Here is a 13,700-nt window from a genome sequence, read left to right on the forward strand (position 1 = left end):
TTTTTTGACTTTTGGTATTTCATTTCATCAGAAAAATCGACCAGACGTCTGGCTTTGTTCAAACATTTTTTGGTCAGATTCCTTTGTTGTCTACAAACTATATCCTTTCTCAACTGCATTTATGATCGATCATAATGGTTTGTCGTATGCAAATGTTTGTTATGAAAATCAAAACGATCGGTAATGAACTAAAATGCATACACGCAACACCAGTCCATTTATAATGTCAAATTGGGATAATAAATAATAAATTAAATCAAAAACTCAGATAATGATATAATATAAGTTTGTACAAATCTCGTTTTCTCGCGTGGGTGGGACGAATCCGAACGAAGAGCTTTCAAGAACCCAACTTCTGATTTCTTTATGAGAATTTTCAGTTTTACTTCCTGGAATCGTCTTCTGTTGCTTAAAAATTTCACCTTTTTGTCTCCGTTACCGTCGAAAGCGTGCTGTCATAAGAGCCATCATTCTTTATTCAGTTCTGACCCATTTGGCTCTTGCTCGGTTGTTTGCTAGGACACTTTTCTTCTTGCTCTGCGTTGAGAAGATCAGTAATGGGAAACTGTTTAGGTATCTCCAAGAAAATTGATGTGAGTCTCAGCAACACATCTGGTATGTCCTTTTATCCTCTATTTCTTTGTTCCTGTCTCTGTTTTCTATAACGGAGATGGATGAAGTTTGAATGGTGGAACTTTGTATATCTGTGGGTCTGATCTTAAATTATAATTGCTGCAAAATGTATTTTTTTAAGTCTTCTTGAATTTGATTGACTGAGCTTCAGTTTATAAACCAAAGCTTGGATCTTTCTCATCGGCGAAGGGACCCTTTTGTGGGTTTAGGCCGATTGTTTTCGTTAGACTGGAAGCTGGACTCTAATTTTTGTTTTTAATCTCATATCTTTGAGTAAATTCTATTTATTTTGATAATAGTAGCGTGAAATCCATTGATTGAAAAAATTAGCTTGAATACCATTCTTATATCTTTGACAGGAAAACATATTTTCACAATCATTCTTTTATGAACTATTATAATGATACAAACTTTTTTTTGCCCAACTCTCTATGACTCTGCAAAAAATGTTAGCGTCGTAAGACTGATTAAGATTTTTTAAAAATGCGCTGTTTTATTTTTCTTTTGGTTAAGAAGCATCAAGATATCACAGCAAACCTAGCAATTCAGCAACTTCGAGCATGAGCATACCTTCTCATAGTAGCAAAAGCACCGCTGAAACCCTTCCTACTCCAAGATCTGAAGCTGAAATTCTATCTTCTCCAAATGTCAAACCATTCACGTTAAATGAATTGAAGAATGCGACTAGAAACTTTCGAGTCGACAGTCTTCTTGGGGAAGGAGGATTCGGCTATGTTTACAAAGGATGGATCGATGAGCACACTCTAACTGCTGCAAAGCCTGGATCAGGAATGGTTGTTGCTGTCAAGAAGTTGAAGCCCGAGGGTTTCCAAGGCCACAAGGAGTGGTTGGTATGCCCCTTCTTGGTTATTTTATTGACTGACAAAATAAAATTTACTACCAGTATATGTAAGTCTGTTTGAGAGCTTAAAAATGGATTTTTAGACAGAGGTTCATTATCTGGGGCAACTTCATCACCCAAATCTAGTTAAACTTATCGGGTACTGCTCTGACGGTGACAATCGATTGTTGGTGTATGAATTCATGCCAAAAGGAAGCCTGGAGAATCATTTGTTCAGAAGTATGTATAACACTGATAGTCAGGGTGTATTTCAATTCTTTATTATCAACGTACATGGATGGTTTCTCAATGTGTAGCTTGTTTTGCTTATGTCTCCTCGTTAATTTATTGAATATGTTTATGCCTTCCATTTATCCTTGCATTTGTCACAATTCATTTATCGACTCATTTTACGCTACATGAAGTTAAATGGGAGAGAGATGCTAAATTGCTGTGTGTCCACACAACATCATTGACTAGAACGAAGTAATTACCCATCTGAGGGACGATGATCTATCAAAATAATTTGGTTGGCTTCAAATCCTTGCATGATTTCACTTTCTTGTAAGATTCTCAAAATTGTTTTACATGTTCTCCACGCCTAGATTTCTCAAGAGATCTCAGTTTTCAACTATATAAATTGGCATTAATCGGAACTCCATACTATGTTGTGTTGGCTTTATATCAATTAAGCTTCATGTTTGTAAGATTATTTCCCTGTCGAGACTTTGTTTGAATATTTGTATTTTACCATGTTTAGGAGGGCCACAACCCCTCTCTTGGGCCACTAGAGTCAAGGTTGCTATAGGAGCTGCTAAGGGTCTTTGTTTTTTGCACGAGGCTGAACAACAAGTGATATATCGAGATTTTAAGGCTTCCAATATTTTGCTTGATGCAGTAAGTTCACACAATTTTCTTGTTATTTAATTGCTTTAGCTCAAACTGTTTGTCGGCATTTTTATTTTCAGGAATTTAATGCCAAGTTGTCCGACTTCGGTTTAGCCAAGGCTGGCCCAACCGGTGATAGGACTCACGTTTCAACTCAAGTTATGGGTACACAAGGCTATGCTGCTCCCGAATATGTTGCTACAGGTTTGCATCTTTCAGCCACAAGGTCATCTGGACGGTCTTCCCACTAATTGCAAGTCTCTTTAACTTTTCTATGCTTTTATACCTAATTAACGAGATAATAATATATTTTTGCTTTTCTAAATTTGTCTGTGGAAAAATAAACGAGAAAACATTACTCCTGTACCGCCTGGATATGCAAAGAGAGATTAAAACACCCTTTCAAACTGAAGATCTAGAGGAATATGTTTGACGAGTCATTTTAGAAGAGTTATAGCAATTATATGTTGTGAACATCTTGATTAATGACAAGATGAACAGGTCGACTGACGACAAAAAGTGACGTTTATAGTTTCGGGGTCGTTCTGCTCGAATTGCTATCAGGGCGTCGTGCTGTCGACAAAACTAAGATTGGTGCCGAACAAAAATTGGTTGAGTGGGCGGTGCCATACATGAGGGACAAGCGAAAATTGTTTCGAATAATGGACACCAAACTAGAAGGCCAATATCCTCAGAAAGAAGCATACACTGCGGCAACTTTAGCTTTGCAGTGCCTAAACGGTGAACCAAAAATGAGGCCACGAATGGCGGAGGCTTTAGCCACGCTCGAACAACTTCAAGCTTCAAAGAATACATGTAGGCACTCAAAGGTGGTGAGCCGAGCTTCTACCAAGTCTGTGAATATGCCGCCATTAAAACAGCATTCACCTCTGAATATGACTCCTTCAGCTTCTCCGTTGACAGCCCATCGAAGGTCTCCCCGTATTAAATGAGACATTCCTCTTTTTAGTTGTAAATATTGGCTTCAGATCCAAACTTTACTATTTAAGATCTTGTATTTGAGTCGAGTTATGTGATTAAAACTTGCACTCGATTCCCTTATCATCCATCTCACTGCAGAATCGATAGATTTGGAGTAAAAAGAAGTCAGGTTGTGTTCTTAAATCAAGATTTATTATTATTATTATTTCGATGACTTGGCAGCACAGTGGGCTAATGTACTAGTAAGGTAAATCGGTCTGTGCAGGCTAATGTAGTAGTAAGGTAAATCGGACTGTGTAAGTTTTGTCGACAAATTCGTCCGAAAAAGTATTAGTAAGAAAATCAAACTTTTAATCATTGTTTAAGAATATAACTACTACTACGTGAATTCATATATTCTCAAAGAAGGATTTTAAAACTACATATTTTTGAGCAAATTTGAAATATTTTGCTTTAGATTTCTACATTAAGCTAAAAAAAGTAACTAACTTTTTGACATTTTATGACAAGAAATTATTTGTTTTTCCCTATCAACTTTTGTAAACATTTGATAAAAATAAAATATTAAATATAAGAAATAATATTTTGCATTTGGTAGACATTGCGATAATTATCAAAAAGCATCGCAATAGTCACCGCTGTCTTATTTGGAGTGAGAAATTTTGTTTCATTATATATGATATTTTAACGGATGGTGTCCAACTAAAAACTACTTTTCTTTCTTCCATGTTCCATTTTCCCCATGACATACCAAATAGCCAGACTAGTAAAAGATGGACTGTACAAAGAAGCCATTACACTGTTCACTCACCTCCACTCTGCTTCTGTTTCTCTCGACAAATTCACATTCCCGTACCTTTTGAAGGCTTGCGCCCAGCTCAAGTCCATCTCACATGGCCAAATATTCCATGCTCACCTACTCAAGACCGGCCGCCTGACAAACAGACACACTTTCACGGACCTTATCAACGTGTACATGAAATTTCACTTTTTAAACAGTGCCGTCAAACTGTTCGATGAAATCCCGGAGCCAACTTTATCCGCTCTCAACGTTGTGATTTCTGGGTTTTCGAAAAATGGGCTTTTTGGAGAAGCTTCGAGGATATTCAAGCTCTTTAGTGTTCAGAATCTTAGGATTGACGCAGTTACTGTAGCCACCGTGTTGTCTGCTTGCGAAAATGTTGAAAATGGTGTGCAAGTTCAGTGCTTGGCGATCAAGATTGGTGTGGAGATGGATGTTTATGCTGCAACGTCACTTATGGTTATGTATCTGAATTACGGAGAACTGGTTTATGCTAGAAGGTTGTTTGGATTGATTGAGGACAAAAATGTGGTGTGCTACAACGCTTTTCTATCAGGACTGGTGCATAATGGTGTTGATGAATTGGTGTTTTGTGTGTTCAATGAATTGAGGGAGTCTCTATTTGAGAAACCCAATTCAGTGACAATGATTACTGTGCTCTCTGCGTGTGCAAATAGTAAGAAAATACAATTTGGAAAGCAGCTCCATGGTTTCACGAGAAAAGTTGAATTAATGTTTGACACCAAGGTTGGAACTGGTCTAGTGGATATGTATTCAAAATGTGGTTATTGGCAGTGCGCTTATGATCTATTCAAAGAAATGGGAAGTCACAGAAACTTGATCACTTGGAATTCTATGATTGCAGGAATGATGTCTAATGATAAAATTGAAATTGCTATTGATCTTTTCATGGAGTTAGAATTGAAAGAAGGCTTGAAATCAGACTCAGTGACATGGAATTCCATGATCAGTGGATTCTCACGGCTCGGAAAAGCGGACGAAGCTTTCTTTTTCTTCAGAAAGATGCAGTCTTGTGGCCTATTACCCAGTCTGCAGTGTTTGACCAGCTTATTAGCGGCCGCTTCGTCTCTATCATCACTGAACTCTGGGAAGCAAATTCATGCATATGTTGTGAGAATGAATGCCACCGATGATGATTTTGTGACCGCTTCACTGATTGACATGTACATGAAATGCGGTCAATGTTCTCTTGCATACAACTATTTCAAGCAGTTTGAAATAGAGCCTAATGATCCTGCTGTTTGGAATGCCATGATTTCTGGGTATGGAAAGAATGGTAAAAGTGAAGGTGCTTTTGATGTTTTCAATCAGATGGTAGAAAACAAAGTTGAGCCAAATTTAATCACTTTCAGTTGCCTTTTGTCTGTATGCAATCACACTGGTCAAGTTGAAAAGGCATTTCAATTTTTCAGATTGATGACTATACATCATGGTTTGAATCCAAATTTGGAGCATATGAATATCTTGATCGGACTCCTCGGTCGAGTAGGAAGGCTGGATGAAGCTTTTGAGCTACTAAGAGGAATTCCTGAAACATCTGCTTCTGTTTTTGCTTCATTGCTCGGTGCTTGTGGGCATCATGCAGATCCGACACTTGGAGAGGAAATGGCTAAGAAACTTTCCGAGATGGAGCCAGAAAATCCAATCCCTTCTGTGATTTTGTCCAACATATATGCTGTACAAAAAAAGTGGAAAGATGTTCACAAGATTAGAGAAATAATGAATGAGAAGGGACAGAGGAAAAACCCTGGACTTAGTTCAACAGGCGTGGCATAATAAGAGAAGCCTGTTATATTACATACTGGGATTATAAGCTATTTCTTGGATTCTTTCTCACCTGATGGATGCAGAAGAACATCATGTGCTGTGTGGTTTAAATGCTTAGGTTAAGTATATGGTGTGTCAATTGAATATTGATGGAGATATAAAGCAACTCCGCACGAACTTGGGGGGGAGAAGGGCAGGATGAGGGAATTTGATGAGTTGGTATGAAAATTTGGTGTACCATTGCCCTCAGTTTGATCCATCCGTCCCTTTGATGCGTGGTCTCTAGAAAATGGAATTTAGGTCTCTGGCAATTTTGGCAGCACAGAAGAACCAGCTGCAGATATAAAAGCATCAAACTTTTCAACTATACAAACTAATTGATCCACCAATTTGAATTTTCTGGGGATCATAATGCTTCACAAGGATAAGCTCGATCTAACGTTTAGCCCCTTGGTCGGTTATCGTGACAAGTACAGGTTTGGTTAAGTAATAAATAATTTTTTTTAAAAAAAAAACCACGGGTTGAAGCTTACTGGATATCCTTATAACGGATTGATGAAATTAGATTCAGCTCACGGTAGCTTATTTCATTGCGTATGTTGATATTTGACTGGAAAGATGCGTGGAACTTCTCTTATTTCTCTCCTTTTTCTTGAATCATTCATTAGCTGAGTCTTTTGTTAAAAAATTAATGATATTTGTTTTGCCCTTCAGATTTATATAAATTTGTGTGTGCGTTGAGTATAGAATATAGATTATGATTGTTTACCATGTTCGGTTACAGTCTAAACTTCTATTTTTCGTTCAAGAGTGCCTTGCAACCAGAAGTGTTCAAAGTTTGCAATGGCTTATTATGATATCATGGGATGTGTGGTTTCATCAGGATCGCGATTACGAGACTTTCTTTGTATTTGTGGGCGCAAACTTTGGCGTATTTGGATTTCACTGTTCAGATGTCTGATTGTTCAATTTGGCTTTGACTCCACAGGCCATTACATCATCTGGGACGAAGAAAGGTGAGTTGTTTTTAGCTGATGTTAACACGCAGCTGAAGAACAAGAACATCACTACTGATGTGAAAGTTGACTCTAATTCTAATGTGAGTCATCTTGTTCTCTGGAGATTCTTTATTTCGCTTTTAGTATGGGATGAAACTAGCCAGTCCCTTGCTCTAAATACCACAGAGAGTTCATGCCTTGTGATTTCTTGACATTAGATATCTATAATGTTTTCTTCATGTTTGTTGATTAGTAGAGTTTGATTGTTGTTATGTACTTGACCGGAATGCTTCACGCAGTGTTTAAAATCATTTCCTTTATGCTAACTGTTTTATGATGAAAATACATTTTGCAACACTCTTTTTTTTCATTTATTCTTTAGATGAAAATGATTTGTAGCTTTGCATTTTATCAAACACATTATAGATTATCCAATCAAAAGCGGCTAAAACATTGTTAGTGTATTTAGTTCTGCAGATTGGGAGGATTTCTCACCCTTTCTTTCATGGGTGGGGTTGGGGGTGGAGGGAGGTGCTCATACTTTTGCAAAATGTAAACTCAGCCAAAAAAAAACCTATTAAATTTTGACATTTGACTAAAGGTTTCTGATTATTAAGGTTTTCACGACTATCAGTATTGATGAACCTGCTCCTGGAGTTAAGGCTATCTTTAGCTTTGTTGCTCCCGACCAAAAATCTGGCAAGGTATTTTTTTATCTCGTGTTTGTGATATTTGAAATTCGACCCTTTCAGTTCATCAAAGCTTGTGAAATTTATTTTCCATTTATCAGTTTTATGGATTGTCTCCTCATTTGAATTGAGTCTTAGTCATCTAATGATTTGGTAATTCGGTTGACAGGTGGAACTTCAGTATTTGCATGAGTACGCAGGAATAAGTACCAGCCTTGGTCTCACTGCAAAACCTTTAGTTAATTTCTCTGGCGTTGTTGGAAATCACCAGGCTGCTTTTGGGACTGATATCTCATTCGACACGGCTACTGGGAACTTTACAAAATGCAATGCTGGAGCTAGTTTCATGACTCCCGACTTGATAGCATCCTTGATATTGTAAGCATCTATCAATTAACAAAATATACTAAATTAACAAATTTCTGACTGTCAGTGGTTTAGGATAAATGTGGATTGGGATCCTGGGTTTGCTTTTAACTCTAGCTTTTTATGGAAGAACTGGAAAAATATTGTATTGACCCTGATTAATATGTTTGTTGGGATTTCATGTTTTTTTTCGTAGAATTGTGAGCACTGAGGTCCATATTGTGAATTATTTTATTTCCTTTTGCTGGGCATTGCTTCTTCCACAGAAACGACAAAGGTGAAGCACTTACAGCATCCTATTTTCACACTGTAAGCCCGTTAACCAATACTGCAGTCGGAGCAGAATTGATCCACAGCTTTTCAAGCAATGAAAATACCCTCGCCATTGGCACTCAGCATTTACTCGATCCACTCACTTTGGTGAAAGCTCGAGTCAACAACTATGGCAAGGCAAAGTGCTCTCATACAACACGAATGACGTCCTAGATCTCTCATCACCATCTCTGGTGAAGTGGACACTGGGTCTATAGAGAAAAACGCAAAAATTGGGCTTGCTGTAGCACTTAAACCCTGAGATCAAGAATTTCCGAGTAAATTATTGATGACATATTCTTGAAGTGACGGAGCAGGAAATAAAGTAGATAATAGATTCAGGGCATTGCCTGGTTTCGAACTCGTTTGCTATCTTGGTTTTATTCTTGTATTTGATGTTGGCTTTGGTCTGTATAAATAATTCTTTCTGTTGGCACAAACTTGTCAAACCAACTTTTACGGAGTCCTCAGACGGTTACTGGTTATTCTCAAAGTTTCCTCGGTTCATCTTGCAGAGTTATTATTATATGTCCTTTTATGCTTTCATCACTGAGTGCAAGAATTGCTAAATTCTTTAATAATATGCACGACCGTGCGTACATCGATATATCACTGAACATTCCTTTCGTTTATAAAACGTGATGTGTGTCTGCCTGAGTTTATTTAATAAAATAAAACCGACGAGGATATATTTAAGATTTGATTTGATTTAAAATAAAACCGACGAGGATATATTTGCCGTCTTCCACTTGATTATATTTTTTACTCTGCCAGGACATTATAGGAGAATCGAGTATCAAACAGAATACAAGCAAGATTCTTTCCTGGTTAAAAATGGCCGTCAAATACACAGAATAACTGTTATCTTGAAGAGTACTGGTATTTCGAAATGCACTTTTCAATTAGTTGTTAAAAAACCTAATGAATCTCAAAAAAAGGCGAAGAGTTTCATTAATGGCACATCGATCGGGAATTACATCCTCAGCATATATCGGGTCTCTACATATTTTTGCAGGACCAACCCGAGAGAGAGCAAGGCAAGATGACTTCTAGCATGACATCCTCCACATGTCGGAGTTTGCCCCTCAAAACATCACATCACATCACAATAATATGTGGAGACACCGTTTTCCTATAAGCAATTTGACTGTGGACAGAGAATGTATCCAAACCGGGCGATCGGTAATTTAAAAGAATGGCAGAGAAACAATGAACATGTTTCCACCAACCGAATCTTATGATTTACCATTTGGTTTTGGTGAGTTTTGAGCAGACTGATGAAACGGTGAAGCCTGAGAACCAATCGGTATAGATAGTCTTCTTGGATGGTGCTGGCCGTTTCTTGAATTCGGGTTTGATCCGACCCTTTCAACTTGAACAGTTTGAAAGTGGTAAGATGAACTAGCCATGTCTTTGAGGTTTGGCAATGGCTTTAAAGCTTCAACTACTTCACTCATCAGCGGCCTAGCTTTGGGATCTCGGCTAAGGCAACGAGCAGCTATTTGTGCAGCTTTCTGGGCACCTTTAACAGAAAAATGACCTTCAAGACGGGGATCTATCAGACGATAAAACTGTCTCCTTTCACCAAGATGAGGCCTAGCCCATTCTACAAGGTTATGTTCCCCATTAGGCCGGTTTTTGTCCATTGATCTTCTGCCTGTGAGCATTTCAAGAAGAACAACACCAAAGCTATACACGTCGCTTTTTGATGTAAGATGTCCTGCAACAGAAAGCGACAGAACTACATTAAATAAAAGTGCGCCATTTTCCGTATTCTGAAGAAATTACGGTTTCGCATGCTTGAGTATTATTATAGGCATCAAATAATCCTTCCTACTTCTTTCTTCCCGTTCATCTATGAACTATTTATTCCCCTAGTCAAAAAGTTTCTATAAAACATCAAACACAAAACCTCAAATTCCCAAGGTGTAAATAAATCGAGTGATTCATATTCGAAATTATTGAATTTGAGCTGAACTCAAACAAGTTCGAATATTTTTTTGAGACGGACTCGAGACCCATTTACTTTAATCAATAGCTAGCAAGCAGCTCGCAAGTTTTTAATATTTTATTAATATAATTATACATTAAATAAACATATTTCGAAACTTTCGAGTATTTTATTTCGGACAGTAATTAGAATAGTTTGCAAACATATTAAAATCTTTTAAGCTTAGAGCTAAAATATTTAAACAATTCGAGCTTCGAATCGAACTCCAGCTCGAATATATCTAATTCGAGTCGTAAAATTTTCTTCATGTTTGCCTCAGATTCAGCTTGTTTATGTTCTAACGTGACATGTTTACCTGTCATGACATATTCTGGGGCTGCATAACCATAGGTGCCCATAACACGAGTGGAAACATGAGTTTTCCCTTCATCTGGAGCATCCTTTGCAAGTCCAAAATCAGAGAGCGTGGCATTATATTCCTAGAAGAAGTTAGGACGATCAAATAAAAACCACACACTCAATGTTCATTAAGCAAATACGTCGAGCAAGACTGGATTTTTAGAAGAATCGAGGTTCACAAGTACTGAGTCCATACAGCATTTAACAGAATGTTTGCCGTCTTAAAATCACGATAGATCACTGGCCTTTCTGCTTCTTCGTGAAGAAAAGCAAGACCCTTGGCAGCACCTAGAGCAATTTTCATCCGGATAGACCATGGAAGAGGGAGAGATCCTGCAAGAATTATAGTCGTTAGATTACCAAGAAATTGCAACGTATCACAAAACAAATTATACATTACTCAGTTTTGAGATTTGCAACCACAGTCTACAAACAAGGAAATCAAATATAACAAGTGCAGTTGAAAAGAAACCAGAAGAATACTTCTGAAAAGGTGATTCTCCAAGCTTCCTCTAGGCATGAACTCATAAACTAACAGCCTCTGATAATCTTCAATACAGTAACCGATCAACTTTACCAAATTAGGATGTACAAGGTCCCCAAGAAAATTTACCTCGGCCTGTCAAATGATATCACACAATTTAGAAGAATCCAGCATGACGTAAGAAAATCACGAGATGGATACTTAAGGAAAATCAAAATAAAATAGTAACCAACCAGCCATTCATTGTGACCCTGAAGTCCATCGTGATTTAGGGTCTTGACAGCAACAGTAAGTCCTGTCCCCGGTTTGACTGGAGCTGTACCATTCTCTTCTATCCAGCCCTTAAATACACAGCCAAATCCCCCTTCTCCAAGAAGGGATTCTGGTCTAAAGTTTCTTGTTGCCAACTTAAGGTCATTGAATGCAAATTTTCGAAGCCGGGAAGAGATGTTAAATTCATCTTCAGGTTTGGATGTTGAAGAATTGGTTTCGCCATTGCTTGTGGTGGTGGATAGGATTATGGGAGCAGCTGGTTGGTCTATGCTGGTACCTTTTGTGGATTTACTTTCTGGTTAAATGCATCACAAAATAACGAAGAGAAAACCAACTTTGTACATTATATGGAAAGTCCAAGGAGTCTTATATGATTCATTAACTATACAAAATTGGTAAACATAAATTCAAAAAAGTCAAAGATTTTATAATTGCACATAGTGCCAAATCCCCACCAGCAATACTTTCGAAGGATTAAAGTAACACTTGAAGACATGCAGCATGTCTCTCGCACTCAACTTTTCGAGCAATAGAAGTCAAGATAATTTTCATGAGTTGATTCACCTCCTAACAGAGTTTCATGTGACTGATCTAGAATCCAGCCATTTCGTGCAATTGACTGCATCCCACGACATTCAAATGCCAATATTACGAATTCCTTTTCAAAGTCTAGCAGCCTAGCTGACACTTTAGCAAGTTTTTATTAAAAAACACTTTAATAAATGGTGTTTGGAGAGGGTTATACAAATCATCACACCTAAATATAACTCTCAAAATCTTCGACCACTCCCTCCACCAACTAGCAAGACAGAGTATGACACAAATATCCATTTCATGGTTGGGTTAATCAGATGCTAAGTGTCACTTCAAATAATTCAGAATTCAGATGATTGTCTCTCAGGTTGAGGCCGCCTCTTGTAGGCTCCTTTTTGCATAAGCCAGTTTAACTCACAACATCATATTCTCACATTTATCAAATACAAATTGCCCATATAGAAATCACACATTATCTTAACTTGTTTTAGGTGGCCAAAGCGAAACTTTCAGTTTTATTCATGTGGGACCAACAAGCCATCGCTCATCCGCTCCTTTCTACAACTTCAACATCAACAGAAATCAATTTCTATAACTTCTATATCAAGATCATATAAGCAATATGAAAGTGGACATAAAAGTAAAAAATGCGGACAAAATTATGGAGAAGGGGGAAGGAATTACCGTGAGTGCTGATACCACTAACAGAGGTATCAACTTTAGATCTTGAAGAAATACAACTACGAATAAATCTCAACTTAATCCAGCAACCAGTCTCCTCCACACCATCAATATCACCATCTTTCTTCTTAGTCCCCTTTGATTCCAAAGACTTCACCTTTATGCCATCTCCCTTTAGCCCCATCTTCTAAAACCTAATAACCATGAAAATATTTCCAGATATCTTACCACCCAGCCTCTTGATTATTTATGCCAAACAGGCCCTCAATTCCTGTTCAATTACCTCTAAAATCCCTTCAAAATCACCTACAGTAACTCAAATTTATTTCAGAAAAAAAAGTCAAATATAACAGAGGAGAACTTTTGTTCCATTTCATCAAATTTAAGTAAAGACAGAGAGAAAAACAGAGAGAGATCGGATAAACTAAAATATCTTTAAAGAGCACATAATATACTTTTCTACTAAAAAAATTCTGTTAAAAAATAAAATAATAATAATGATAACAATAAAAAGCCCACAACAAACACGATGAAATCATTCAGACCCAGTTCAAAGAATGAGTGAAAATCTACAGATCACATGCTTGAACTTCAAATAAAAAAATATCGCCCCCTGAAATTGTGTAACGTTGAAAGGTGGAATCAGATAATTATACCACCCGTTCAAAAAGTAAAACAATCGCTATGCGCACACCACCCATAAACGTCCCTCTTTGAAAAGATTTCGAAATCCAACAAGAATATATTTGCTGACCAGTTCGATGCTCAAGAAAATGATGTACACATCCGCCCGCCACATGTACTCAATCGTAAAAAATAAAGTTCCAGTATATTATGTTTTATCATGAGGAGAGAAAAAAAAAGTATGTATGTACAATTTACCGAATAGAATTATCAATCAGCTCTTTCCTTTTTTAAAATAGAATCTAAGACTATATAAAGGTTAAAATTATTTTATATAGTGGGGTAAAAGGGGAAAGACAAAATCTGTGTGGGGTTATGACTTATGAGGGAATGGAAACGGGAAAACGTGGGCAACTCGGGCAGGTGGTGTTGGTTATATTAATTGTGTGTTGACTTCATAAATCGTGTTTCTTAATCTATGCGATTACCAGCTTA

General features: G+C 37.4%; 4 protein-coding genes across 7 annotated transcripts; 3 read left to right on the forward strand and 1 right to left on the reverse strand.

The window, feature by feature from the left end:
- The first annotated feature begins 272 nt into the window (after positions 1–272).
- LOC140802869 (probable serine/threonine-protein kinase PBL3) lies at positions 273–3,429 on the forward strand. 2 transcript variants are annotated; one of them, XM_073158492.1, is made up of 6 exons: positions 273–615; positions 1,147–1,484; positions 1,579–1,714; positions 2,235–2,371; positions 2,443–2,566; positions 2,864–3,429. In XM_073158492.1, exons 1-6 carry the CDS (start codon positions 558–560, stop codon positions 3,313–3,315), a joined length of 1,245 nt encoding a protein of 414 aa, XP_073014593.1. In that variant the 5' UTR covers positions 273–557; the 3' UTR covers positions 3,316–3,429. The 2 variants fall into 2 exon arrangements, with proteins under 2 accessions (XP_073014593.1, XP_073014596.1); XM_073158495.1 differs by having other exon boundaries at positions 1,150–1,484.
- A 523-nt stretch (positions 3,430–3,952) lies between these two features.
- Positions 3,953–7,818, forward strand: LOC140802884 (pentatricopeptide repeat-containing protein At2g02750). Of its 3 annotated transcripts, XM_073158512.1 has the most exons (4): positions 3,953–6,370; positions 6,883–6,993; positions 7,510–7,596; positions 7,751–7,818. In XM_073158512.1, exon 1 carries the CDS (start codon positions 4,047–4,049, stop codon positions 5,901–5,903), a length of 1,857 nt encoding a protein of 618 aa, XP_073014613.1. In that variant the 5' UTR covers positions 3,953–4,046; the 3' UTR covers positions 5,904–6,370; positions 6,883–6,993; positions 7,510–7,596; positions 7,751–7,818. The 3 variants fall into 3 exon arrangements, with proteins under 3 accessions (XP_073014613.1, XP_073014608.1, XP_073014614.1); XM_073158507.1 differs by having other exon boundaries at positions 3,953–6,993; XM_073158513.1 differs by having other exon boundaries at positions 3,953–6,910; positions 7,751–7,771.
- LOC140809730 (mitochondrial outer membrane protein porin of 36 kDa-like) lies at positions 6,738–8,433 on the forward strand. Its single transcript, XM_073167447.1, has 6 exons — positions 6,738–6,767; positions 6,883–6,993; positions 7,370–7,423; positions 7,510–7,596; positions 7,751–7,959; positions 8,214–8,433. The coding sequence occupies exons 1-6, from the start codon at positions 6,738–6,740 to the stop codon at positions 8,431–8,433; spliced, it is 711 nt and encodes a 236-aa protein (XP_073023548.1).
- Positions 8,434–9,062: 629 nt separating this feature from the next.
- On the reverse strand, positions 9,063–13,434 carry LOC140802897 (serine/threonine-protein kinase PBL34-like). The gene is made up of 6 exons (XM_073158517.1): positions 12,585–13,434; positions 11,327–11,661; positions 11,093–11,228; positions 10,806–10,942; positions 10,566–10,689; positions 9,063–9,979 (listed from the first exon to the last, which is right to left on the reverse strand). Exons 1-6 carry the CDS (start codon positions 12,763–12,765, stop codon positions 9,495–9,497), a joined length of 1,398 nt encoding a protein of 465 aa, XP_073014618.1. The 5' UTR covers positions 12,766–13,434; the 3' UTR covers positions 9,063–9,494.
- Positions 13,435–13,700: the final 266 nt, after the last annotated feature.

Source organism: Primulina eburnea, chromosome 1, assembly GCF_022965805.1.
Source record: "Primulina eburnea isolate SZY01 chromosome 1, ASM2296580v1, whole genome shotgun sequence".
Taxonomy (NCBI): Eukaryota; Viridiplantae; Streptophyta; class Magnoliopsida; order Lamiales; family Gesneriaceae; genus Primulina; species Primulina eburnea.

Excerpts from the sequence above, each read along its gene's own strand:
- LOC140802897 (XM_073158517.1), bottom strand. The coding sequence starts at position 12,765 with ATGGGGCTAAAGGGAGATGGCATAAAGGTGAAGTCTTTGGAATCAAAG. Across the intron at positions 11,662-12,584 it reads TAGTGGTATCAGCACTCACG|AAAGTAAATCCACAAAAGGT; the intron begins GTAATTCCTTCC and ends GCATTTAACCAG. Across the intron at positions 11,229-11,326 it reads AGGGTCACAATGAATGGCTG|GCCGAGGTAAATTTTCTTGG; the intron begins GTTGGTTACTAT and ends ATCATTTGACAG.
- LOC140809730 (XM_073167447.1), top strand. The coding sequence starts at position 6,738 with ATGGCTTATTATGATATCATGGGATGTGTG. Across the intron at positions 7,597-7,750 it reads CCGACCAAAAATCTGGCAAG|GTGGAACTTCAGTATTTGCA; the intron begins GTATTTTTTTAT and ends TTCGGTTGACAG. Across the intron at positions 7,960-8,213 it reads TTGATAGCATCCTTGATATT|AAACGACAAAGGTGAAGCAC; the intron begins GTAAGCATCTAT and ends CTTCTTCCACAG.
- LOC140802869 (XM_073158492.1), top strand. The coding sequence starts at position 558 with ATGGGAAACTGTTTAGGTATCTCCAAGAAAATTGATGTGAGTCTCAGC. Across the intron at positions 616-1,146 it reads GAGTCTCAGCAACACATCTG|AAGCATCAAGATATCACAGC; the intron begins GTATGTCCTTTT and ends CTTTTGGTTAAG. Across the intron at positions 1,715-2,234 it reads GGAGAATCATTTGTTCAGAA|GAGGGCCACAACCCCTCTCT; the intron begins GTATGTATAACA and ends TACCATGTTTAG.
- LOC140802884 (XM_073158507.1), top strand. The coding sequence starts at position 4,047 with ATGACATACCAAATAGCCAGACTAGTAAAAGATGGACTGTACAAAGAA.